This window comes from Ursus americanus, chromosome 22 (genome assembly GCF_024610735.1).
Source record: "Ursus americanus isolate L20-20 chromosome 22, mUrsAme1.1.p, whole genome shotgun sequence".
NCBI classification, from domain to species: Eukaryota; Metazoa; Chordata; class Mammalia; order Carnivora; family Ursidae; genus Ursus; species Ursus americanus.
The window spans coordinates 52,687,760-52,715,460 of NC_142148.1; the positions used below are offsets into that span (position 1 = coordinate 52,687,760).

Below are 27,701 nucleotides of genomic sequence, written 5' to 3' on the forward strand. Positions count from 1 at the left end.
ACTGTTTTACTTTTGAACACATGCACGTACCACCCTCTGATAGAAGTGAAATTTCTAAGTAAGAAAAAGAAAGAATCCTAAACAGAAGCACTTCCAGCAGGACATAAGTGTTTTCCTACAACTTTTCAACCACGCTACCCCTTTCCCCCTTCAACAGTGTCTCTCCACCCTCAGGACACAGGGCAGCTGAGGACAGCGTGCATGGCCTGAGACCTGGCGTCAGCCTGCCGGCTCCGTACTCTTGAGAAAGCTACTGTAAGCTCTGAACCTGACCTTTCCCCGCCCGTGACATGAAGACACCACCACGGACCTCAGGGACCCGGCTGCGTTGCTCAGCACCCAGACGGTGAGTAAGTGTGAGGATGACCGTACACCCTGGACCTAAGTCACCCAGATGCAATCTCTCACTACCCTCTCCCCCTTCACACCACCGTCCAGGCGGGCTTTCATTCTGACCACGCCCCCACACTGCGCCGAGCACTTGCCAGAGTGTCCTCCAAGTCGCCAAACCCGAAGGCCAAACCTCAGTCCTCATCATGACCTTTCCTGACACTTCAGAGAGTTGATCACATCCTCCTCCTGGACACTTCTTCCCTTCTTCCCATGGTGCCAGTGCTTGTGGTCTTCTTCACACCTGCTCTGTGCCAAACACTGCTCATGTTCGTCCTTGAGCACTCGATGGCAGAGTGACCCGAGGCTCAGGCTTGCTTGTCTTCTCTGTGCTCACTCCCTCGGTGACCACAGACTGTCACTGCGTTTTCATGGCCACTTCCAGCTCAGACTTCTCTTCCAAGCTCCAAATGCCTATTTACAACTGCCTACATGACATCTCTACTTGGATCCCTAACAGAATCACAAACTTAAAATGCCTACAGTGAGCTCCCCATCTGGCCCTCTAAACCAAGTTCCACCCACAGCCTTCCCCCCATCTAGTTGCCCAGGCCAAGAGCCTTCTAGTCAACTCAACTCCTCCCTTTGCCCTCACACCCCTTATCCAATCTGTCAGCAAATCCTACTGCTTCTACCTTTGAAATACATCCAAGGCCCAACTGCTTCTCACCACCTCCAGTTTTCCTGCTCCAATCCCAGCCTCCGCTGCCGCTCACCTGGTTCCCTGAACAGCGTGCCGACAATCTCCTGGTTGTCCTCTACTCTCCCCCACCCTCCAACCCCCACCACCAGTGTCTATTCCCAACACACTAGCCTTTCAAACCTCAGCCGAATCTCAGGGCTCAACACTGAGGGAGGGACAGCTGCCCTCTGGAGCCGACAGCCAGCACCGCCTTACCCTAGCGACTCTTTGTTTGGACAAACAGCCCCAGAACCTCACAGTTCAATCTATGTCAATTGTTCTCAGCTGCCCTGACGCTAAATAAGCTATCTTTATTCACCAAATGGGGGGTTTCAGATGGGTCTCCGGGCAACCTTCCTTTCTGTCTACTGCCTCCCCACACCCCATTAACCCTGAAAATAATCTCCATACATATTTCAGCAATTCAACTCCTCCAAAACTTTGCTTTGCTTTCCTAGAATTCTGATTGTAAAACACCTCCATCCCAAGTTCTGCCTTAAGAATGCAACACCCCAAAACAAATCAAGAACCAAGAACCTGATCCATCCTGCAGGGGCTCAAGTGGACCAGGGCACTCAGGTACATCAAGGGACCCGGATCTCAGAGGAACACCATTAAGTCGATGCTGTACAAAGCCAGGCTTACTCGTGTGGCCTCACCAGTTGTCCAGAATTGGGGGAAACAATTATAGAAACACTGGTTATAAGGTATTTTTCCTGGGTTTACATATTTTCAAACGGGGGGGAGGGGAGGGGAGGGGAGGGCCAAACTAGAAGCAGCAGATTATATCCCGGTGCTCAAAGTTCCAGTGAGCCAAGAACGGGCTCTCAGTTCACTGTCAGGCCTTCGTTCCGCTGCACATCACATTAAGAAGAAAAATTTTGTGTAATTTCTGCTAAATATGAAACTGTCTTGGGCTCTACCATGACGAACGATTTTTAATAGCTAATGCTGATGAAAAGTTATACTTGATATTCTCCCTCTTGTTTGGATCCACTAAGAAAAGAGAACTTATTTTGTGGCAAGCATTAAACACTACTTCATCCAGCATTTAGTGAAAACTACCCATGGGTCAAGCAGAAAACATGCAGAAACAAAATAACAAAATCTTTGCCCTTAAAGATGCAGAAACAGACTTGTACCCAATAAATATAGCCCACTGGTACAGGAAGAAACATCGAAATGTGCAGGGAGGGTGGGGAGGAGACAAAGGATGTAAACAGCTGGGCATGGCCTTCTCCAAAAGACAGCAGAGTCACACCTGGCACAGCACACAGAACAGGTGCCTCTCGTAGCCAAGAAAGGGTAGAAGGAATCAGAGAAAAGGAGCAAGACTTCCAGGCCTTACTTGGAAACTGAAACTTCGTGACACAATTTTCCTTCCCTTCCCTAATACCTAATCCTGGCAGAAACAAAAGTGGGTTTGGAGGAGAAAGGAGAACAAAGGAGGAAAGTGAACTGACCCCCAGAAGGAAATGGAAAAACAATCCAGAGTCCTGCCCCTTGGACATCTAAGACAAACACACTTGCCAAAGTCAAATTCAACGTAATTATAATGATTCTGAATTCTGAATCCATGAAGTCTAAGTTTATGGGGCTTTTACACCAAAGCAATGTATTGCTAAAATCTTACCAATGCTAATACCACAAGACAGATTGATGAATCTTCTATCAACGATCTGTCCTCGATTTACCACTAGGCCTACCAGAAAGAGCAGTCTTTGGAAATAAGACAAACTGGAATAGAATCTCAATTCTATAACCTCCCAACTGTGGAGTGCAGCACAAGTGCCAAGGTTACAAATGAACAAAGCACAAATAACCCAATCTCTGGGGCTTAGTTTTCCTCTCATTAAAGTGGGGGAACTGCCACCGAATAGCAATTGCTAACATTTGTGAATGCTGAGCACATTTCACATTTCTTATGGCATCTTCACCACAACCCTGGGAGAGCGGTCACATCACCAGCACCCTTTGTCAGAGGAAAGAGCTAGGTTTAAGTAGTCAGTGAAGAGGGGCGCCTGGGTGGCACAGCGGTTAAGCGTCTGCCTTCGGCTCAAGGCGTGATCCCGGCGTTATGGGATCGAGCCCCAAGTCAGGCTCCTCCGCTATGAGCCTGCTTCTTCCTCTCCCAGTCCCCCTGCTTGTGTTCCCTCTCTCCCGGCTGTCTCTATCTCTGTCAAATAAATAAATAAGATCTTAAAAAAAAAAAAAAAGTAGTCAGTGAAGAGTTCGCATGGAGAGAAAGCTAGGTTTCAGTAGTTAGTGAAGTTAGTAAGTAAGCAGCCAAGCCAACATCTGAATCCACAGCCCATAAGAATAAAACACAAGTAAAAAGCACAGGCTCCAAAGCCAGACTGAGTCTGAATCCCAGCTTTGCTTTTTACTAACTTAGTAACCTTTAACCTCTGTTTCAGTTATGCAAATGTGAACCAGGGACAAAGGGTAGCCTCATTCAGGGGATTACTGCCAGAGACTCACTGAGGAGCTGGATGGCCCAGTGCTGACCCTGTTGGGGCACTCTTCTAGGGCACATGCTGCTACTGTCACAACTATCAGGGACAGGACTGTCATCCTGCCTGCCTCTCTCCACACATAAAAGGCACTAAACAACTAATATTTCTTCCCTCACCTACTCTGCAAAATCAACTAGCTTTTATTTGTTTCTAGTATATGTCAAAGAAACCTTAAGACAGATGAAAGAAAAATCAAAACAAAAGGAAAAACCAAAACACAAATGTAGCAAGAGAATTATACTCACAGTTCTGAAGGCCACGGTAACTCTGTGAAGAAATCAAACGTGGGTTTAAAGGAAATGCTCCCGGTTTCTCTTTCCTCTTTCCATAGTCCTCAGAGAACCTGACAAGGAGAGACAACATGCGCATTAAAACCCCCTTCCTTTCACTTCTTGAAGCTCTACTGAACTCACCCCTCAGCCAGTTCCATCACCTCCCACGCAAGCCTACTGGGCAACGCCTGGGATGAGGGGTGAGAAGAGGGCACCACGACCCTGTCTTCAAACCTATTTCTACTTAAGAAACACACAGGAAGGAGCGCCTGGGTGGCTCAGTCGTTAAGCGTGGGCCTTCGGCTCAGGGCGTGATCCCAGAGTCCTGGGATCGAGCCCCACATCAGGCTCCTACGCTGGGAGCCTGCTTCTTCCTCTCCCACTCCCCCTGCCTGTGTCTCCTCTCTCACTGGTATCTCTCTCTGTCAAATAAATAAATAAAATCTTAAAAAAAAAAAAGAAAAGAAATACATGTGAAGCAACTGGAAACTATTCAAACATATCAAAAATCATAAATTAACAGGGTGTGGTTGGCTAATAAGTGCACGATACAATGACAGAGTATAGACATCTGTTCCACTGCCTTCCATCAAAACTATACTACAGAGATATTTTTTAAAAATGTTCTAAACAGGGGCGCCTGGGTGGCTCAGTCTGTTAAGCATCTGCCTTCAGCTCAGGTCATGATCCCAGGGTCCAGGGATGGAGCCCCAGGTCAGGCTCCCTGCTCAACAGGGAGTCTGCTTCTCCCTCTCACTCTGCCCCTCCCCGTTTGTGCTCTCTGCTCTCTCTCCTATGCATACACTCACTCCCTCAAATAAGTAAATAAATAAAATCTTTTTTAAAAATGTTTGAAACAGCACAGGGAGAACTGAAAGGAGAAAAAAGCCAAGATTTTTGAAGTACTGAGGAAATCTTCTAACATGGAAGATTGAGACCCAAACAAAAAAGTAAAAAGAAGAAACCTGGAGGAGACAGAAACTATAACAGACTGAAGTAGAGTAAAGGAGGCAGCAGGCCCAAGAAAGCCAGGTCCTAATTCAGCAGTGGAACACACGGAAACCACTTCCACTTGCACAGCAGTGTCCTAGAAGACCAGAAGTGGCAGCAGCAGTGTAGACAGAACGGGGGTAAAGAAGGCATAGCCCCAAATACAGAGGAGCCGGGGAAGGCCATGGAAGCTGAAACCAGAACCTCAACACCAGGCACAACGTGACGCCCCCTCACTCTGAAAGAAGATGGGAGGGGGCATTCCCCGGAAAAGTAGAGGCGTCTATGGACTGAAGTCACCCTGCCCAGCTGCACTGAACAGAGCTGGACTTAATGACCGTACATACAGTGAACAGTGAATTCTCCAGCTCTCCTACAACAGACCACACACGCACACCGCTGGCTTCCAGAATCTGAAGTCAGAATTGTGCCGGAAAGAGACTGGAGAATATTTCTGGGGAATCTGATCAGCTCCAAAAGACAGATATAAAGATACTAACCCTGGGGACCCCCAACACATGGCCCACCCAGAATACCCTGATATAAAAGTCAAAGGGCCCCACCACGTCAGACAGGAGAAGGAAGGAAACAACCTAAAAGAAACAGAGACTATACAAACTATCAATAATATAGAGGTAAGACAACACTGCAATCAATAAAGAAAAACAGGATGTCCTTCTAGAAAAATAGAAAAAGAGCTCTTGGAAATCTAAAGAACCTTTCTGAAATCAGAAATAATAAACTAAAGAAAAGTTAAGTCAAACTGAAGTCATCTCCCTGAACAGAGAATAAAAAGAACCCCCCCCAAAAAAAGGGCAGAAAAGGAGGAGCAAAGGAAGGAAGAAGAAGAAGAAGAAGAAAAAGGTATTAAGATAATTACAACCTTTGCCCAGGACAGCCAAGTTCCGGATAATAAGACTTCCAGGAAAACAAAATAAGGAAAAGCAAGAGAGAAAACCTCAGCACAGTAATGCCAAAGAGTATTCCCAGAACTGAAAACTCCCAGTTACCAGAATGAAGGGACCCGCTGAATATGCAGCACAGTGGATGAAAACCGACCACACAAGGTACACCATCACGACATTTCAAAAGACTTGGACAAATTGTAAAACTCCTACAAGCTTCTAAAGATGGGAGGGGAAACAAGTTACATACGAAGGAAAAATGAGAATAGCTTCTGAATTCTAAAACAGTAACATGAAAACAAGAAGGCAATGGAGCAATCTTTGAATTTATGAACAAAAATGAATTCCAATACAGAACTCTATACCCAGCGAAACCATCAATCAAGTTTCAATCATGCATGGTCCCAAAAGGTTTGCCTCCTAAGCATCCTATGTCAGAAAGCCCCTGGAGAAAGTCTTCCACCAAAACACGAGCATCAACAAAAAATGAGCAAGGCATGAGCTTCCATCAGAAGGGATAAGGGAATCCCCAGGACGACGATGAAGGGAGATTCCAGAATGGTGGCTGTGCACCAGGAGAGAGAGAAACAAGTCCAAGCCGGAGCAGTGTTGCTCAAGAGGAGGGAATGCTGAAGGCTGTCTTCAACTTGTCCAAAAACACTGTACTATCTTTTTAAAGTAATTAACGCCACCAAAAGGAAGAAGTCAGTGAAGAAAGACAAAGACAAGAGTTGCCACAAACATAAAATCCAACTGTGGACAAAAGCCAAACGATGAGAACAAAGGAACATCCAGGGACAACACAATAAAAGACCGAAGGAGCAAGCAGCTCGGAAAAGAACAGAACAGAGATCTCCAGGAAACTGTCTGCCAGAAATCAAACGTGAAGAAGAGATGAGTCTGTATGACCATGAAGAAAAATTACTAAGAGGCTACTGGAAGGTATGGGGAAAATAGGTCTGGGGTAGGGGGTAAATTACAATAGGTATAAAAAGGGTTAAGAATGTGGGGGACTGATGGGGCATCTGGGTGGCACAGTGGTTAAGTGTCTGCCTTCAGCTCAGGGCGTGATCCCGGTGTTATGGGATCGAGCCCCACATCAGGCTCCTCCGCTGGGAGCCTGCTTCTTCCTCTCCCACTCCCCCTGCTTGTGTTCCCTCTCTCGCTGGCTGTCTCTGTCTCTGTCGAATAAATAAATAAAATCTTAAAAAAAAAAAAAAAAAGTGGGGGACTGAAGAAAGATAAGTACCCGTCATAATGCTCTGGGCGCACCTCTATCACAGGACTTACCCACTGTACCATCATCACTGACTGACTTCTCTGTCTCCCTCCCTCGGCTGCAAAGACCTTTTGGAGAGGATCATTTCTCATCCAGTTATCACCCTGCAGAGTCCAGTACAACGCCTGCTACAAGAGTATACACAAAAGCAAAGGGTTTTTGTATTTTTTTGCATTTATTCGGGTACTGAGTATCTACTACACATACCTGCTATCCTTCCGGAGAACTAGAATTCAAAGACATATGGACCTTGCTTGCCTTTAAATTTAAAGAGTTTCAACTTTTTTTCACACCTGAGAAAACAAATATTTCTCCTATATCCTCACTCTCCCCAAAAGATGAAAAGTTCACCAGGGGCTTACAGAACTTTAATAGTCCGGCTATCACTAATGGATATGGAACCCAAGACCTGATGACACTTGCTTGACATTGTACGCATTGTGTAATATGAAAAGGGTGCCGGCTTGGGTATCAGGACACCTGGTTTCTAGTACTTTAGAATTACTCCTTTTGAAGAAGAGGAAATCCCAACTCCTTGATATGACCTGTCGGTCCCTGAATGATCAAGCGCAGTCTGACTGTCATGCTATCTCCCGTGAATCCTACAAAGCAGCAACATTAAGCCATTTTCGGTGTACAGAACAACCTGTGCCCTCCTCGACACCTCCTCCACCTGGACCTTCTTCCCCGGGATGACCTGGACGCATGTGCGGTGGGAGCTGTGCCCTTCCCCCAGGTGAGACACCTCTCTCCTGTCCCCCTCAGCACGCCTTCACATGACACCAGTATCTGTGGAGTGGCTGACAAATGCCATGCACGGCCCCAGGACACAAGGCAATAGACGAGAGAGACGCAGGACTCTGCGGTGGTGGAGCTTCCTGTGCAACAAACTAGAGCGGATGTTAAATCGGGCCTGTCAGTGTCTTCCTCCACCCAAACAGCAAGATTCTGGGGACAACGACAGCCTAAGTTCCGCAGCCTCAGCACCGCCATCCCAGACAAATATTTAAAGCACTATTAAATAAAACCAAAGTGAAGGTCAAAAAGCCCCAGTGCCTGCAGCAGGTGAGTACCATTTGCTCTTTAAAAGCCCTCCTCTCCCTTCTGAAGCGCATGACTGCAACACCTCCTTGACCGACCCTTGTACTAGTTAACCACCCGCTTGTCATAGGAATCTGCTCCCGTCAGAATCAACCACACGCTGCTCTGATCTTGTCAATAGTATCAACCCTACCTCCTTCTCGACCCAACCCTTTCTGTACTCCTAAACACTAGTAAAAACATCCAGTCTCACAGACCCCAGCCTCTCCCGCCTCTGCACCTTTAGAGCGGGCATGTCCTCCACGAGGCCCTGCCTGCTTCCCACCTTCCACTCTCTTTCTACAGATCCCTGCAGACAGCCAGACCTGCAGAGGTCACGGCATCTGGTCCACAGCCAGTTTCTGTATGGTTCTGGGCTAATCAAGGTTTTTACCCTTTTAAAGGTTGTTTAAAAAAAAAAAAAAGGCAGCTATGTGACAGGCCCTATGTGGCCTACAAAGCCTGAAATGTTTACTATCTGACCTTTAACAGAGAAAGTTTGCTGACCTCTGAGCGTGACCGTGACGGGGACATGCCCTCCAGGTCCTCAGAGCACTCTGCTCTGGCACTATCACTGTAGGCATCACACTGCACGCTGACTGCCTCACTCCCCTCCTGTCTGTGCCCCCGGGGGCTGACACTACACCAGGCACAAGACAGGTATTTAATACTGTTGACGCCTCAACAACTGGGTCCACGTATACACAGATTTTTTTTGATACATGCCGCATAGTAAATGTAGTTTCTCATAATTTTCTCAACATCCTCTTTTCTCTAACTTACCTTTTTATAATACAGTATATGATACACATACAAAATATGTGCTAACTGCCGATTCTCAACTATGGGGAAGGGTCCGGCGGCCCGCACTGTTCAGGGGTCAACTGTCCTGGCACTTTACATGTGTACACCATCCCACATAGTAACTGCACGCAGAGCTTCAAAGATCACAGATACTAGAGTTTATATAGACAGTACCAGAAGTCACGTGACTAAAGGCAACGCACCAGTATTTGTACCTCAACCTCCTGTTTCCTAGTTAAGATGCTCTTTCTACTAAAAAGACCTGCGTCTCTACACAAACTACGATACCTAGACATCTTTGATTACTAATACCTGAGACTTTAGCTAAGGGTAAAATTTAATTTTTGACTCGCTATTTAATTTTGATAATTTTTAAATTACTGCTACTTTTTGTAAATTAAAGAAAAAAGAAAGAAACAGACACCCTAAGGAAGCACTAGGCAGGTATTTGTAAATTAAATATCAGTACTTAGTGGTTTTCTACTCAGTGCACCACAGCCTCCCATGATCCCACCTATACCGGTCTGAGAACCCACACCACCTTAGAGACAGGCTCCATGATACGCCTGTCAAAGAGGCTCAATCCTCTGTCTAGCTGTGCCTGCTCTAGGCAGACTTCGGAAAAAGTCAAGAGTCCGGCCAGCACTGTGTAAGAGAACGCTCCATGACGATGAAAATGTCCCATCTCTGCACTGTCCGAGGTGGTAGCCACTAGCCACACCTGCATACTGAGCACCCAAACTGGGGCTAGTGTCACTGTCAAACAGAACTTTTCATTTTATTTAATTTTAATTTAAATAGCCACACATGGCTAGCAACGACTACAGGAGACACAGATCCAAGTCTAGACTCCAAACACTGCAGTGAAATAAAACACACTTTTCCCTGTATCCTTAACTACAGGCTGTGTTATCTGGCCCAATCATTCCCCTGAAAAAGACTAAAAAAGATGGACAGAATACTTTAAAATCTTAAAATCAACCAGAAACTGACAAGACAATAAGGAAAGAACAGGCCAAAATTAAAGTGAAATCAGGAACCCAAAGAGATGAACAAGCACAGAAACCACCTCTGCCCTGCAGTCATTTGCCAATTCTGAAAATTTTCAACTTTCATTTTTACAACCATGCAGGGAAAGAGGAGTAAGAATCAAAAGCTGGGTCCCTTAGGGTGTTTAACCAAAAACACTACCTCCAGAAGCAGGGCCCTAAAGACTACAGAGCTCAAGATAAAAGAAACCAGAGGTGAATCACCTCTCCAGTAAAATCACAGCACTGGGCGGTCCAAAATACCTCAAGCCTTAAACCTGCTTTAAACTGGTTGAAGCAAAAAAGAAAATAAATTAAAAAAAAAGCTCTCAGAAGGAGCTATATCTTCATTCTATGCCTCAATAGACTCCTACAAATAATCAGAACTAAGTTAAGAATCCTACAAATAATATTCTACACCATATATAAAAATGAATCACAGACCTAAATGTAAACCTGAAACTTTTCTAGAGGGGGATGGAGGGAAATAAAGGAGAAAACCTTTGTGACCTAGGATTAGGCAACAACTTCTTAACTACGACACTGAAAAACCACAGTCCAGGGGTACCTGGGAGACTCAGTCAGTTAAGTGTCTGCCTTGGGCTCAGGTCATGATCTCAGGGCGCTGGGATTGAGTCCCAAAGGCAGCAGGCTCCCTGCTCAGTGGGGAGTCCGCTGCTCCCTCTCCCTCGGCCCCTCCCCCCATCCTGCTCTCTCTCCCTACCTCAAATAAATAAAATCTTTGAAAGAGAGAGAGAGAATGCAAAAACAAACCATAGCATGAGAGAAAAGCACAGCACACATCTGACAAAGACTTGTATCCAGAATATATAAAGAACCCACCAATAAGACAAAAAATTTAATAGGCAAAAGATTTGAACACCAAAAGATACACAGGTGGCAAAACCACAAAGAAAAACCATTACACACCTATCGGAATGGCTGAAAAGCTAAAAGACTAACCATACCAAATGTTGCCCCAACGATCCAGCGTGACTGGAACTCTCACACAAAGCTGGGAGGAATGTGAAATGGTTCAGCCATTCCAGGACAGAGTTTGACACTTTCTCAAAAAGCCAACATAGGCCTACCACAGGATCCAGCCATTACAGTGCTAGACCCAACCATTTCCAGGAAAAACAAAAGCCGATGGTCACATGAAGACTTGAGCAAAATTATTCAAAGGCTTTATTTGTAATAACTCAAACCAAGAAACGACTCTCCACACACTGATCACGTTCGACGTCATCCCAAGCAACAGCAGGCAGAAATTCCTTGCAAGTCAGCAAGGGATTCTAAAACAGATACAGATCTGCAAAGGGTCAAGGAGGGCCAAGGTATGCTTAAAAAGGAACCAAGTGGGAAGAGTTCCACAATAAGACCTGTTATAAAACTAAAATAATTGAAGCAACTTAAACTGGGCAGTACCAGTGGAATTCAAGAAAGTCCAAAACAGATGCACATACACACGGACCTTTCATTTCCAAGAAAAGGGGCACTGCAGAGCGCTGGGGGAAAGATGCTCTTTTCAATGAACGGTGTTCGGACAACTAGCCTGTCCACAGGTTAATGAAGCTGGATTCCTTCTTCAGATTATGCACCAAAACCAATTCTGAGAGAATTACAAAGTTAAAGGTTAAAAGCAAAAGTATAAAAGCATTTAGAGAATAAATGAGGAACTAGTTCATGACCTCAGGGCAGGGAAAGACACAAAAAGCTTACAAAGGAAAAGACTGACAAATGGCACTAATTAAACTTAAGAACTTCTATTCATAAAAAAAAAAACAAACACAAAAAAACCACTGAGTCAGTGAAACTGCATATGACAAAGTGGGAAGAGACAGCAGCAAAATACATAACCAACAAAGAATGTGTGTTCTGAATATATATAGTCTACAAATCAATTTAAAAATAACCTAATAGAAAAATATGGGCACTTCGAAAAACAGTGCATCCGAATGGCCAGTAAATGTATAAAAATGTGCAACCTCACTGTAACCAGGAAAAGGCTATTTAAAACCACAAGGCAGCAACACAGCAGAAACCACCAGAAGGGGCGGGGCGGGGCGACTGACACAAGACCAGAGCAGGGCTGAAGCAGTCATGAGAGAGAAGACTGGGGGGCGGCTGGAGCCTCCCAGCACAGCGGGGAGCAACAGGAGACTCCCTCACTGAGAGGTGCTCCAGGCCAGGCGCTCTGATGTACATTTAGTGGGCTCACAGTCTATAACTGACTATAAACTAGAACTTTAACTTCACTTGACCAATGTAAGGAGAAAGAAACTGTTGCAGATCACTTTTTCCCACCAGCTCATTCCTTTTATTTTCTCCATCACAGGGCTGCACCACTGACTCAGTCTGACGGGGGCCAGAAGAGGACGTGGGAACATCCTTTGTACTTCGCGTCCACATGATGGTAACCTAAGTCCACCCGTCTGTCCCTAATTCTCTTCTCTACCTTAGTAACAACTTCATGTACTTCAAGGTCACAAGGCCCCCTCAGCAGAAGCACAGACTCTTCTTCAATCATTAAACCAATGACTGAGGGCCAACCCACTATAGTAGGAGGAGGAGGAAGCTGTGAAGGACCCACAGATCCGTACAGGATAATACAGAGTCCCTGTCCCTGAGCTCACAATATTCTATTTGCCTTCAGGTGCGTCCAACTCTGCATAAGACATAGTAGAAAGTAAGCATATCACCAATTCCATCTTTGAACACTAACTTTTATCTAGCTCTGATCTTAGGGAAAAACTAAAGGACAAAGGCAAAACAATACATATTAAATTTAGATATGACCTTAATGCTAGGCATAGAATCAATTCACACAATACCGTTTTAGTAGTCACCCCAAGACTTGGAAATCATCCTGACTCTAGTATAAGCAAGCCAATCTCTCAACACCAAAACAAAACCACCAGGGAACACGTGCCTTGAGCACCCACATATACACACTTTCCTGCTATCTGCCAAAAACCACAAGTCCAGGGGCCATACAAATTGCTATTTCAATGCAAAATCATTTATTTAAAATCCAAACCAAGATTCAAAAGAATTTAATGACCTCAGCATAAAACATTCAAAATCCCTAAACAAAATTAGTTGTGAGGTCTTCCCAAGACTCTAGAAAACCTGAAAAACATACTGAAAAAGAGTCCTGAAGTGAAGGCAATCTCACTAGCAAATCTAAGTGGTCAGAAGCCAAACACATGCCTCTGCCATTTACGACTGATTTTTTGCCTGCTACGACTTGCATTTCTCTTAAAACACTCTCGAGTAGTGGTTGACAGACACTAGCATGCAACAAAAGCTCCTGGACAGCATGTTCAAACAGACTGCGGGCCCCACCCCCCGAGTCTGATTCAGGAGGTCAGAGGTGGGGCACGAGCACAGGCATTTCTAACCCGGCCAAGTGATGGTGATGCAGTTGTACTTTGAGAACCACTGCAAACAACCAGTTTACTGGTTTACTGTGGTGTGCGCACGCACGTGTTTCCCTTCGCAATAAGCAAGACCAAGGGGAACTTGCTGAGGAAGAACAAACTCTTTTTTCTACGCAAATACTAACTTTTCTTGCCTGAGTGAAGGTAAGTGACCTGTTGCTCAAAACGTTTACTCTGAACAACAACGTAAAAGACTCTCTAAGCAGATCATCGGAAGGCCGGTGTGTCATGGAACTGGCATTACAGTGTTAGGAAGATGGATTTTTTTTTTTTAAGATTTTATTTATTTATTTGACAGAGAGAGACAGCCAGCGAGAGAGGTAACACAAGCAGGGGAAGTGGGAGAGGAAGAAGCAGGCTGCCAGCGGAGCAGGGAGCCCGATGTGGGGCTCGATTCCAGGACCTTGGGATCATGCCCTGAGCTGAAGGCAGATGCTTCACAACTGAGCCACCCAGGCGCCCCTGGGAAGATGCATTTTTAAAAATGGTTTCAGGGCATAATGTAAAACCCTTGTAAAGTACATGATGAATCCAACTGATTAGTAGAAGATACATTAGAGCTTCTAGACCAGTCATCAAGGATCTTTTATAAATCCCAACTTCCTAGGTCTTCAGAATATAGAATGAGTCCTAACGAACACATGACCAATTCCTACAAAATTAATTTCTAGAAAAAAACATTTGAAAACTATAAAGGGACAGAGAAATGCCTTTTTCCCGCAGCTCAAGTTTCATGATATTTGTAATCTAAAATAAAGCAGACAAAGATAGAAACAGACAATCCAAATTCTCCCTGGTATCAAGTCCTACCTGGTTTGTAAGTAAGGTTCTTTACCAAGGCAAACAAAAAACAGTGGACTGCTGACTGACGCAGGAACAGTTCTCCAACAACGAATGAGCCTGGGTTCTTTCATTCAATAAATATTGTGTCAGACACTGGGGATGCCATAGTGTGTAAAACAAAGTTTCTGCCCTCGTGTTGCTTAAATTCTATAAAAAGACACACAATGCACTACAAATATGGAATGTATAAAACCCCTTCAGCTCTTTCTTCAGTCCATCAAAGACAAACACATGGTGCTTTGGTCACAAGTAGACCCAACAAACACCTACCATTCACAGCACAATCCAAAGCACCAGATGGCAGGACTTTTAAGATAGAAAATGGAGGCAGAAAGGAGATCCTAGGCACAGACAGCCCATAGATAAAACTTTTTAGGTTCTTCTGAGCCTTGGTTTTGGTCCACTGGCCCTAAATAAAGGAGGACAGAGTACGTCAAGTCTTAAAAGCACTATGGAAAATTCTAAATCGGTGAGAATGAGCACATTCACTTCAGAAACATTTATAGAGCAGCAATGTGTTAGAGATTATAAATTCTAGGATTTACTACAAGGGGATGAAACCTGCATGAGAAATTTACAATTTACTTTTCCCTCACATTACACCTTGCTTCCCACAAAACTATATTCATAAACACTGACACCCCCCCCCCCAAAAAAAAGTCACCAATGAAAAAACTGTGTAACAATGTAGAGGTAGTGTAAAGCACAACCTTGAACAAATAAGAAGCGTCAATCACTGCACTATGCATTATATATTTGTATTTAACTGATTTTAAATTAACTTAAAATAATTAAACAATTTTGGTATGTTCATTAAAATGTTTACCTACACCATGTTGGCCAGATCACAGCTTCATGATATGAAAGCGTCAGATTCAAACAGAAAATATAATTATTTCAACTCTCCCAGACACGGTACTTACACCTGCATGCTACTCACTCCCCCTTCGGAAGGCTGGGTTCAGATCTGTGAGACTACTGCTGCTCTAGTCCTGTCTGGTCCTAGAAGCTGCACAGAGAGTTCAGCAGGCCCAGCCAACAAGGACCTACCCCTTGTGGGCCAAGAAGCCCACGGCAAGCTCCTCGAACTCCAAACTTCCAGTGTCTCCTCTGCAAAAATGAGGATAGCAATACCACAATCAATGGTTCTCAGGAGGAATAAAGCAGAAAAAGCATGAAAGCAATCACTTCAGGTCTGGCACGTGTCATCTCCCAGATTTAATTCATCGGTAAAAAGGTAGTGACACCTACCAACAACACACAATACCCCACACGTAGCAGTAACATTACATCTCCTCCCCTATCAGTGGATAACATTCACATGTATGACTTTGGTCATTTTTCTTGTTCTGAAAAATGAGTTTACAGTAAATGCCAATGTATATCAATAAGATCTAGGCAGAATTTGTTTCATTCAATACAAAGCTTGCAAGGAAAGACCTTCATGTCCTGACAAATAAGTAAACTCTGTGATGATGCTACTTGTTCCCTTCTCGGAGGCTTTCAACTGCTAAAAAGTGGCAATAGTGCCACCCAGCCAAAAACATCTATTTCATACTTTCCTCTAAAAACCATTTCATTAGTATTTATGCAAATAAGACCATAATTAACGGCATTTGCTAAAAATCTCACCTATCCTGAAAGTTGAATTACATATGCCTATCCGAATTTTATTTCCATGATAGAGCCTAGCAAAAAAAAACAATACAACTGTTAAGACAGGAAGAGAGGGGGTTCTTCTGGTACTTTATAATCAGAAACACATTTATGTAGTTCTGAATGGTAAGATTTGGCACCATTCCTAGAAATTAATGCCACAAAGTGGTAGACAGCAATTTCACTTCTCCTACACTAGGTTGCCTTTTGGTAGTCATGAAATGGAAGAGAGAAAAAAAAAAAAACCTTGCACAAATATTAGCAGAGAGAAAAAGCCATCAACGGTTCAAATAATCCACTACGAAACATGGTTTTCAGAAGAGACATAAAAAAACAACTACTTAAGGCAGCTGGCTGAGGCACTGAAACACAGGTACACCCAAACAGGAGCTGGAACCGCTCTCATCCTCTTCCACCGAGGATCCTTCTAAGGACAGAGATGCGACTTCAGATTTGAATGCTTACTGCACTCACAAACTTCCTGGAATTTACTACTATTCACTCAAATAAGGTCATTTACTTTGCCCAAGTTTTCAGAATTTGCATTTTAAATAATTTCTATAGGCATCAGTAAAAATTCCCAAAGACCCCCACAGCAATATTTTGCTAATTATTTAAGGGATTTTAGTAAGGACATACAGTAATGAAATAAGTTCTTAAGCTCAAGCTTTAAGACAAAATAAACTACTACAGAAACTAAACTTTACTGGTTTACAAGCCAAAAAAACCCCCTCATTTCACAAATGATAGAACTTTTAATTATATTGAAATTTAAAACAAGATTTTAGCTGAAAACTGTCTAAACTGAAAATGTTTACTTTCAAAAGTTAAAGACTTACATATTAAGACTTTGACTCTCATCTTTCCTGTGTTACCCTTGAGACAAGTATTTTCTCAAAATTAAGACACTTAAAAATACAGGAAAAAAGGTTTCCATAAAATCTTTAGAGATAGAGAAGTAGCAACTCAAACCTAACATCCAAAAAAGAAGAGTCATGTTCAAAATGACTCTTTACTACACGATAGAACATACACAGTACACAGAAGACACTATAATTTTTCCTGCGGGAACTAATCAGCATTTTTTTAAGGGGATAGCTTCAACAATACAATTGTTATTTAGACAATTTCTCAAACTTCCCAGCGAGAAAAGTTATGTGACTTGCTGAAGAACCCAATTTTAAGAATTGGGATGTCAAGTTCTCTAATTTCCAACAATGGGCATGGAGTGCTAGAGAAACGATGTTAGTGAGAAATGTTCTAATGATCCTCACTGCGGCTCCTAACTTCTGGTTTCACCGGACACTTCCACCCCATCGCACTCATGGAGCTTCACTCCTAATCACGACTCACCTTCAGCGGACCGCCGGCCTGAAAAGAGGCTGAAGTCCTCTCTCCTGTAGGGCTCTGACCCAGGACTCTTGGCCCCAAACCTTAAACACTAAGTTTTGGATTCAATGTCTTTATTTATCCAAGGACTTGCTTCTTGGTGCATCATCACCTCTGAACAATGCGTAGGTCCTTTTATTCAGTGTATATACTCAAGTCTTAGGTTGATTGTGGGATCCTTTAAAAGACAGCAATGGGTTTTAAACCATCTTTCCCCAGTTTTCATTATTAAATCGGAGTATATGATAATCACCGGAAAGATATTACTTAAAGAATGTATAACATGGGATCTTGCTGCTTCGACAACATTTAGCACACAAACGTATTCAAGACACGAGGGGTAGGCTCATTCAGTGTTTCACCTCCAAGGACAGCCACAAAGAGAAAACAACGTACTCATAAAGACACCGGAACGCAAACTTTCTTCAGAAGTTTCATGTGTTTAAATATTGCAGGATGTTAAAAATTATCTCCAAAGCACAATGGCATGAAAAAATTACCTACATTGGATCTCAACAAAAATAAGGTGAATGCTAATTTGCAATGTATCTTTCCATCACTTCATCCACCTTTCAGGTTTTCAGAGATGAGACAACTGACCAGAGTTCACACATTTCCAAGAGAAGACTGCTTCCATTATGAGTTTTACAAATAAAATATTAAGAGTGAGGCTCTGGTATTTCATTTCAAATAGTAATGGCCTATTTTTCCAACCACGAAAATGTTGACATTCTATCTAAGAATCCCAGCGTTGGTCGTCTTAAGTATAGATCCCCAAATCCTTACACCGCCTTCAGCTTGAATGTATTTCAACCAGTTCCCACAATTACTACATTACTATCTTAGTCTCACTGCGAAAAACCCAGCTGCAGGCTAACTATGCAAGAATGAGACACTGTTGAAATGACTAAAAAACAATTTTTTTACCCTTACTGCATTAAGCTAAATCCTGCAATTAAATAAAACCAAGTAACACACACACACACACACACACACACACACACACACACACCCCCTCCTCCTCCTCCTGAGAAAAGAAAGGAAAGGAGAGAAAAAGAAACAAGTCCTTCTTCCACCTAAGCCAGAAGCAGAGCTGGGGGCTGGGTTGGGAAGAGGTAAACTTGGAGGCACAATGAATCAACCAGGTCTCCAGGGCTTTCGCCCCAAAAACCACAGGGCCACAGCAAGTTGAGCGCCAGCTGCGGGGAAGGAGCCGCCCGGATCCGGGTTCGAGGCTCGCCCTTCCCTGCCGGAGGGCCAGTGAGTCCCCATATCGGGTCAGGGCTCTTCTCCCCCCTCCAGGTCCCCAAGGATTTCCCTCTTCCTCCTCCTTCCTCTCTCCCCGCTTTTGTCTTTGAGGCAATTGGCCAGCTCCCAAGGAGGCCGGCTGGCCTCCCCAAGCCCCCGGCCTCCCTGTGCGCTCCGGCCTCGAGCCCCTCTGTCTCTCCTAGACCCCCGAATCCACCAACCTCCCCATCTTTCACGAACACCCCCTGGCCTTCTCATGTCCCCCAAACCTCCCCGTTTACCCGAGCCCCCGGCCTCCCCTCGTCCCCTGGCCTGCCGGAGCCCGCCGACCTCCCCACAAGTCCGTCCTCCACCCACAGCCTTTCTCCCAGAACCCGCCCCCTCGTCCCCCTTCCCTGGCCTCTCGTGTCCCCACGCCGGCCTCCCCACATCCCCGTCTCCCGGAAACCCCCAGTCCTTCCCACATCTCCCGACCTGCCCGCGCCCCGATCCTCCCCAGAGTGCCGTCCTCCCCGGGCCCCTCCCTCGTCCTCCCCACTTCTCCGGCCTCCCCACATCCTCGGCCTCCCAAGCGGCGCGCGGGAGGCGTCCGTCTCCGCCGCATCCGCAGCGCGGACCGGCTGGTTAGCCCCGCTCGGCCCTCCGCCCACAGGCCGCGGCCCTGCCAACCCCCAGCACCAGGAGCCGGCCCACCCGCCCGCTTCCCGGCCCCCGCCCCCTCCCCGCACTCACATGTACCGCGCGGGGCGCCGGGAGGCGAGGGCAGACCACTGCGAGGCGGCGCCGCGAACCGACGGGCGGCGCTCCCTCCAACGCCTCACGCCGCGGGCGCACAGCGCTCCCGGCGGCGGCGGCGGCGGCGGTCCCGGCGGCGGCGGCGGCGGTCCCGGCGGCGGCGGCGGTCGCGGCGGCGGCGGCGGCGGCAGTAGCAGCAGCAGCAGCGGCGGGCTTGCGCCCTCTGGCCGTGCTGCGTAGGCGAGGGCCGCGCATGCGCGGCGACCGGCTGAGGAGCGCTTCACCGCCCCGGCGCGCGCCCGGCCGCGTCCCCGCGCCGAGCTTCCGCCCCCCCCACCACCCCCTCCGGAGGACCGGGCATGCGCCCGGTGGCCCGCGCATGCCCTGCACAACACGGGGCTCCGGTCCCGAGACCGCGCCGGACAGTCGCGCGGGGCATTCAGGACGGCAATGGACTGAGCGAGCCTGTGGTGGCCGGGTCTGGGGAAGCCTCGGCGGAGGCCGGGAGGCGCGGCCCGCCGAGCTGAGGTCCCGGAGGTCCCACTGGCGGCACTCTGGGCCGGCGGGGCTGGACCGACCTCGGGGAAGCCCTCCCACCCGCTGCCCTGCCCCCCACAGCCCGGACGCGGCCCCTTTGCAGGGCCTCCCTAGCCCGCCGCCCTGCAGCCCAGCCCCAGGGCCGGAACCCGCAGGGTCGCGCCCCCCAGTGGGCCGGGGCCTGGCCCGAGTCCTCGCGCGTGTCTTCGCCAGGCTTCCTGCCCACCCCGAGGAGTTAGGTGTCCCGGGACCCTCTGCACACAGGAGAGTGAGGCTCACATCAGGGATGTGTTCCGTGGCATCACAGCTAATGCTGGGCTGTACTTAGATTGAATCCTGAAAGACGGCCTGAAAGAGGCTGTGGGAGGCGGCTGGAGGTAGACAGATGTGGGGCCTGCGTGCTGGTCCCTGGGCTGCAGAAAGAAGAGGAGGACCCCCGGGATCTGGGAGTCACCAGGCCTAGGGCAGCTGAGCAGACCCAGGACACCAAGTGGAAGGGGCAAAAATGCACTCGTCCAGGGGCTTCTTCAGGCATCCTTAGGAACCTGGCGTTTGTTCTTTAGGCCGCAGGCAGCCTGGGGAGGGTTTCAAGCAGGAAGTAATATCTGATTTGTGTTCTTAAAAAAAAAAAAAATGGATAGGAAGGGGCAGGGCTACTTTCATCTTTATGGCGTCACTTTGATCCTCACCACAAGCCAGGAGGGTCCTGGGATGGATCCATGCATTGGTCTCCCTACTCAGAGGGGAGTCTGCTTCTCCCTCTCCCTCTGCCCCTCCCCCTGCTCTCTCTCTCTCAAATGAATAAATAAAATCTTTAAAAGAACAAAGGTAATAAATATCCCAAACTCATCATTTCCTGATGGCTTTACTACATACTGCCATCATCTACGCTCTCGTCTGTTGTATCTTTACAGCAGAAATCCACGGAAATGACGTGACGAGCCGCTGACGTCTCTACCTGACTGTGTTCAGTGAGGGCAGGCTGGGAGCTTGAAATCAGCCACGGTGGGAATATGCACCCCATGGAGACTGGCACACGCCACAAATCAGCACCCCCCCCCCCGCGGGAGCCTGTTATATTTACCAGCATTGCACGGTCTATGTGCTGCATGGTGAGATGACATACAGTCTGGAAACAATGAGACAGGGACATTTAAAACAAAGCTTCATTTTAGTCCAACGAAATGAAATGCGTTCTGAGCACCTGCGAATTCCGTGCCCACCTCTCGCTTCCTCCGCCGTTGACTCTCCGTGATGACAGCTGTGATTTGTGAGCACCTGGTACATGCCAGGCGTATGAAGTTGTATTCTCTTATTATCACTTTCCGGTTCAGTGTGAATATTGTCCCATTTCATGAATGAGAAAACGGAGGCACAGAAGGGTTAAGACACTGCCCAGGATCAAACCTTTTGCACCCTGCCTCAGGGCCTCTTGTCTGGCTCCGTGTGTACCGTCCCCCTTTCTTGCCCGAAGCAATCCAGAATCTGCGACTATGTCATTGGACATGTCGTCACTTTAAGTTCCAATTGATCTTCATATCCACTTGTTCTGCGTTTTCTGAAATGTCATTTATTCTTTGGCTTGAGCGATTTTCCTTTCCATCTTCTCCACTCTCTGCGATTGCATTTAATGGCAACGTTGATAAAGCCCTTTTCTTTAGGGTGATCTTGTCAAAGCGAGGGGTACTTTATAACCTTCAGCAGATAATTAATGCGTGTGACAACCCACAGACATTGCACACACTTCAGCAGGAGGATTGGGAGGAGTTCACAAGCACCTGAGCTGGAAATAAATTACAGGGGAAAGGCCTGCACCCCCTCCCCCGGGAACCCACACTCCGAGGCTGGCACCTCCTCCTTCCCGCAGCATCCTTGTTAACAGTGTCGGCAGCCAGCGTGGTCACCGTAAGGGGGAAACCGAGGCAAGGAAGTGCCTCACCCAGGGCATCAGCAAATCAGCACCAGAGGTGTGTGGGACACAGGAGTTCTGGGCAGAACCCAGCCAAGAACGGGGATTACCTCATGCTAAATCCAGTGTTTGTTGAACGACTGAATGAAGGTCCCTATGTACTCCTTTCTCCCCGTGAATATGTACAGCGTGTTACCTTTGACCCTCTGACTGTGGTTAAAGTGAAGAGAAAGAAAAGAAAAGAAAAGAAAAGAGAAGAGAAGAGAAGAGAAGAGAAGAGAAGAGAAGAGAAGAGAAAAGAAAAGAGAAAAGAAAAGAAAGAGAGGTTTTTCTTTGTGATGAGAACTCTCAGAACTTGCTCTTCTCACACCTCTCAAATACACCATAGAGCAGTAATGAACTGTAGTCCTGGGGTGTACTGTAAATCCCTATTCCTTATTGATCTGAAACTGGAATTTGTACCTTTTCACCATTCACTAAATTCCCGCACCCCCTCCGCCCTCTGCTTCTGGTTACTTCAATCTGATCTCTTTTTCTGAGTTAGTCTTCCCCCTTTTCTCTTCTTTGTCTCAGATTCCACAGAGAAGGGAAAAATAGCTCTCTGTCTCTCTCTCTAGACAGGATCAATCTCTCTCTCTCTCTCTATGCTTCTCTACAGAAAGTCTTTGCCCTGTCTCCCTTATTTCACTTGGCATCACGCTTTCAAAGTCCGGTACTGTTAGCACACTTAGCGGGATGTCCTTTTCTTCTGGCTGATTCCTATGCTATTCTCTAGGTACCACTTCTTTCCCTACTCAGCACTAAAGGGCACTGATGTTTTCCGTGTCCTGGCTATTGAAAATAATGCTTCTTGAACATGGAGGTGCAGGTAGTTCTCTTTTTAATTTTTGGAGGGACGTCCACAGTGTTCTGCATAGTGACAGTACCAATGTGCATTCCCACCAGTGGTGCCCAAGGATTCCCTTTGCTCCACATCCTCACCAGCATTTGTTATCTCTCGACTTTTGGAGGGTCGCTCTTCCCGCCAATGTGATGTGATGTCTCATGATGCTCTTGGTTGCATTTTTCTGTGGGTTAGTCATGTTGAGGAGCGTTCACTGTGTCTGGGGCCCAGGGACACGTCTAGTCTGCATTAGACCTTTAGTTCCTCGTTTAGACACACAGGGGTGGGTGCAGAAGCACTCTTCTGGCTGAGGTGCAGGTGCTGGAATCGTAAAGAGGACACCATGGGAGTGGACAGAAAAGGAGGAAAGGGAGGGTTCTGAGGTCCTTTACTCTGCCCAGGGAGCCAAGAGATCCTGCTCCTTTGCTCTGTGACTCTGCAAAGGCACTGCGTTGAGGACCCCCGAGAAAAGGCATGGCTTTTTTTGCTGGTGTGCCTGCGTGGGGCTGTGCCACCAGAGCTGGAGAGCTGGATGCAGGGCGCTTCCTTGTCCATGGTACCTGGTGAGTTCTGCTGGAGGAACTGGAGCAGGAAGAGTCAGGCAGAGGCCATTATGGTTGTCGCCCCTGCCCAGAAACAGCTTGAAAGTTTTAGTAGCATTCTGCAGTCTAGGTGCTTAAGAGGGGAGGTGGGCTCCAAGATCTTCTCAATTATTCATTGAGTAACTACACACTGAGCACTGCCCTATGCCAGGTATCTTGCTGGGCCCGTGCGCAGAGCTGAAATTACCTAGGGCTCCTTTGCTTTAGGAGCTCCCAGTCTACACATGGACCAAAGCTCCAAAGAGAACGCACGTGAAAGAAAAGAGCAAGCGCTCTGTACTAGGAATGAAGTGTGCTACGGAGGAAGGCTGGGGAGTCACTGCATGGAAAGATATGAAAGGCCTCACTGAGGCTGAGGTTGCTGAGAACAGATTGACCAAAGGGAGCTAGACCTGCACACGTCAGGGAGCAGCGTTTCAGGAAGAAGTGACTTGTGCTGCAGACACTCAATAACAGAAGCCAGTTTGGCCAGAGGAGTGAAAAAGGCAGCCAGGGTGGCTGCAGGGACACTAGCAGGAGAGCAGAGGGGAGGGAGGAAGGCAGGGACAGATGCTGAGGCCTGGGAGACTGTTACTTATCTAGAGTTGCCCCGGGACTGCATTGCCCTGATACCCTGCATGTGCAGGTGCATCGCTTTAATTTCTAACAGTATTTGTGGGTGAAGAATGCGGGCCCAAATTAGCATGGTTCCCCAGGCTCAAGGTGTGTCAGTGGCTGCGGCTGTGACCAGGGCCATACTGGAAGAGGATTTTGTCATGAGTTGGCTCACGTGACTCGGGATGCCATCTGGACTCAGAACCTGAGTTCCTGTGTGTCTTTTGGCCTTGGCACTGCCTCCGTTCTCTATCCTCTGAGCCTCTGTAGATGGCAGCTCAAAACATCGGTGCTTGGTTCTGCTTCAGAGAGAGAAGAAGGGAAAGGGAAGGAGTGAGTAGTGGAACATGATGGAAAGTAACTAGGGAGTGAGAAACTCTTTGCATGACATGTAGAGAAGCTCTAGGCATGGTACTTCATCACGTTGAATATGTCCTGTGGGTCAAAAGCCAGTCACTGACCACTTAGCAGTTACAGTCTGATGCCTATACCACAGGTCAGGATCCCTGGGAGCCATGGTGAAAGCCGCTCCCCTCATAGACCCAAACGAGGTAACGGGGTCTCGTTCTTCATATAACGGGAAACAATTGCATGGTTTTACTACAGAGGATGACAATGCCTGCATCTTCTTGCTTTTCCAGGCCATCATGGTGCCCACCTTAAAATGAGGCCAAGAGGGAAAGTGACAGTTGCAGTATTACAGGGCTGGAACCCAGGCCTCTTCTGAGCGGCCCTCCATGCCAAGTCCCACCCCTTCTTGTAATTCTTCCATCTTGAAAATTGTGCCTCAGATACACAGGGGACCACCCCACACATGTAATAAATACTCTTATCCACAGACACCAGAGGATGTCCCAAGGAAGTAAATTCTAGCCTGATCCCCGCACTGCAGGCTGGGAAAGTGGGGACTACGTGAGAGACGCAATGACATAGGACACACAAGTGCGCAAAGAAACACAGAACGTAAGGTCTGAATTCAGCTCTGCCTCCTGAAGCTTCAGACCCTAGTTCCATTTCCCGAGAGCGGTGGCTATGGCCTTTTTGGCTCATTGTGTCCAGTTAAGGAGATGACATGGGGGAGAAAGCTAAGGAGTCAACTGCCAAGAAGGGGCTCTGGATAGGTCTGACTGAACACATGGTCCCAGGGATTAGAATCTTGAAAGAGTGACCTCACTTCCTCTGTGATAGGCCCCAACTGAACTTAGAACTCTGGTAACCGGGCACCCAGATTCAAAAGACAACCTGCTCTCCAGCTCACTTGGGTGGAGACATTCGAGAGAGCAAGATGTTCTCTTGCTGCCTTCCTCCCTTCAGGGTCTCTGGGCCCAGGCAAGCCCAGAGAGAGAGACTTGCAAATAATTGTAGACGTCAGCTCAGCCCGCTTTTCCGAGCCCTCTGGACATGTGGCAGGAGACACCAACAGGTAACACGAGGCAGCTCAGGGCAGCCCACTGGAGAGCAGGCAACAACTGTGATGTCACCTCAGCAGGCCCACACCTCTTGCCCCTCATTATGTGTGTCCCTGTGTGTGTGTTGGGGTGGGGGGCTGGTTGTCTATGTGTAGAGAAGGGGACAGAGGATGTGGGACACACCCTTCCTGGGCAGAAGGAAGCTGCCAGGTGTTGGAAGTCTGGCCCATCTTTCATGTTCACACCCCAGGTCATAGCAGGCAGGATGAGAAGCTGAGCACTGGGGACCAAGCTCAACTACCTCGATGTTAATCACGAGCTCTAGAGTTTCATCCGGCTACCTCCTTGCTCGATGTCTTTTCAGCTGCCCCTCTTTGCCTCAACTGGAGAACAGGATTTCTAATGCGGGTGGCCCCTTGTGGCAATGTCCCGGGAGGACACTAATGTCTCTTGACCCCATGTCTATGGGGCACTGCATTTTCAGAGCTGCACCCAGGAGGTCATCGAAGAGCTGGTCTGGGACTTCAACTACAACGCCCTAGACAAGTGGCAGGTGCACCAGGCCACCCAGGATCAGTGCCGCTCTGAGGTGAGAATGGGAAGAGGGTTCCACACGCCCAGGGCCCCCACACAAATGTGGGGACAAACCTGGGGCCCTCCCATGGTGTTTCCACATGAGTGCCCCGCAGGCCCAACCACAAAGTCATCCCAGTATCCACACCTCCACCACCAGCTGTGGGAGAAGGTAGGAAGACACTCTTCCCATAGGTGGGAATGGTAGAGAATAGTGTTCGTGTTTTTTGCAGTTTGGGGCGTGGGTTATTCTGTTTCATTCTGTTTTGTGTGACTTTTCCCGCAGCCATGAGTGTCTTTGCATTTTGCTACTGTTTTGAGTATTTTCTTGACTCACCCCAGCCATCCTGTGTAGAACCCAGCTCCACTGTCCTTGGAGAACGTGTCCAAGGCCTTATGAATCCTCACCCCACACAGGGTGATTGAACATAAAAGGAACGGTGGGATGAAGCCATTCTATATGTTCCTCTGTAACGTATCACCTCTCAGAACACATCGACTCATTGTATGTCCCCCGGGTCACAAGCTGTGTCCTCATATGTCTTTTTGGACCTCCGTATGGGAGGTTGTCTGCCGCCGTGAATCAGCCTTTCAAGCACGGATTGGGTGCAAGGCCTCTGATGCCTCCTGGCCCAGGTAGTGGACTCTGTCTTTTCAGAGTTCAATCCAGGCCATCTTTGAGGAGCTGCTTGCTCCAAAGGCTCAGCTTCTCCATCTCCCTTGACAAGCAGCAGGTGCCTCGGCCCACAACAACATCCAATGCTGGTCTGGGGTGAGAACAGGTCCAGATTGATGTCCAATCTCAGGACCCACAGATGATCACGGCAAGGCCAGAACCCACACTAGACACAACCGGCTCCCCTGGGGCCTGCCGAGGAAGGTGGATTTCCCCTGAACCTTTCTCCCCACCTGAGGAACAGACCAGGCCGCAGCAGCCTAGGGAAATGCCATGCATTCCATGCTCTGGACAGTTCTCAGGCCCAACGTCTATGATCTCGAGCAGCGTTGGAGATGCTAAGCCTCTGCTTTCTCCTGTCTGCAGTAGGGATGTTGACTGATGACTCAAAGGCGTACAGTTCTTAATAAAGCCTATTCAGAGAGAGAAAGGCTGTGGTGGCTCAGCTAACAAGATGTGTTGAAGTGACCAATGCTTTCTCATTTCACCCCTAAAGGCAATTGTACTTTCAAGCCTAGAGCCTTTTTCTGGGTGGGCCCTCAAGTCCCTTTTCTTGCACAAGTTCCCGAAGGGATGGGACTCTCTGGTCTGAGCACCAGACCCTGATCATCCTGGTGGTTCGTGGTGTTGAAGCTGACTCCATTGCCCCCCACACCCCCCTTCTCTACCTGGTGGGAAAAGGAATCATCCCTGTCCCTGGATGAGGCCCAGACGATGCTGAGGCTCCGAGAAGGCACAATGGAGCATTTCGTACAGTCCCTGGTGCCATCCTTCCCAGATGGGAGCATCTCAACCACCTCAACGATCTTCTGCATGTACGAGATGTTCACTTCAGCCACACAGGTCCTGGGCCAGCAGTTCAATCGGTGAGTGCCCACCCCATGCACAGCACAGGGTGAGCCTCCCATCTACTGGGTGTACATCTCGGGAATGGCCCTACCCCTCTCTGACCTTCCCTTTCCTCTTCTGAAAACTGGGGTGGTTAAGAGGATGAACCTCATACAGTTACTGTAGGAAATCATGGGAGGAAACATGGCACGGGCTACTCTGGTGCTTGGCTCTGTAGAAAGGGCTCCTGGACGTGCTGGGCATCTTCTTGCTTAATAGTTCTCTCTCTCCGGTCAAGAAGCTCTCAAGTGCAACCCTCACAGGCCGGTGGCCCTTCTGGGTTGACGAAAGGAAATGCAAAGCAGGCAGTTTCTCTATGTGTAAAGGACTTCTGAGATTCCATCTAGATGGTTCTGGTAGTTGTCCTTTG

At 47.5% G+C, this 27,701-nt stretch overlaps 1 protein-coding gene and 1 long non-coding RNA gene across 2 annotated transcripts in view; both read right to left on the minus strand.

Annotated features, from left to right (window-relative positions):
- Nucleotides 1–20,099, minus strand: part of LOC148108174 (uncharacterized) — a 93,630-nt gene extending 73,531 nt beyond the window's left edge. The window contains exons 1-3 of the mRNA XM_087853893.1: nt 20,077–20,099; nt 19,258–19,725; nt 3,834–3,931 (exon numbers count right to left, since the gene is read on the minus strand). Of these exons, the coding sequence (XP_087710019.1) occupies nt 3,834–3,931; nt 19,258–19,725; nt 20,077–20,099 (589 nt within the window). The remainder of the gene's footprint in view (nt 1–3,833; nt 3,932–19,257; nt 19,726–20,076) is intronic.
- Nucleotides 8,526–18,768, minus strand: LOC148108175 (uncharacterized). Its single transcript, XR_015721160.1, has 2 exons — nt 16,230–18,768; nt 8,526–15,342 (listed from the first exon to the last, which is right to left on the minus strand). It is a non-coding gene; the product is annotated as an uncharacterized LOC148108175 (long non-coding RNA).
- Nucleotides 20,100–27,701: the final 7,602 nt, after the last annotated feature.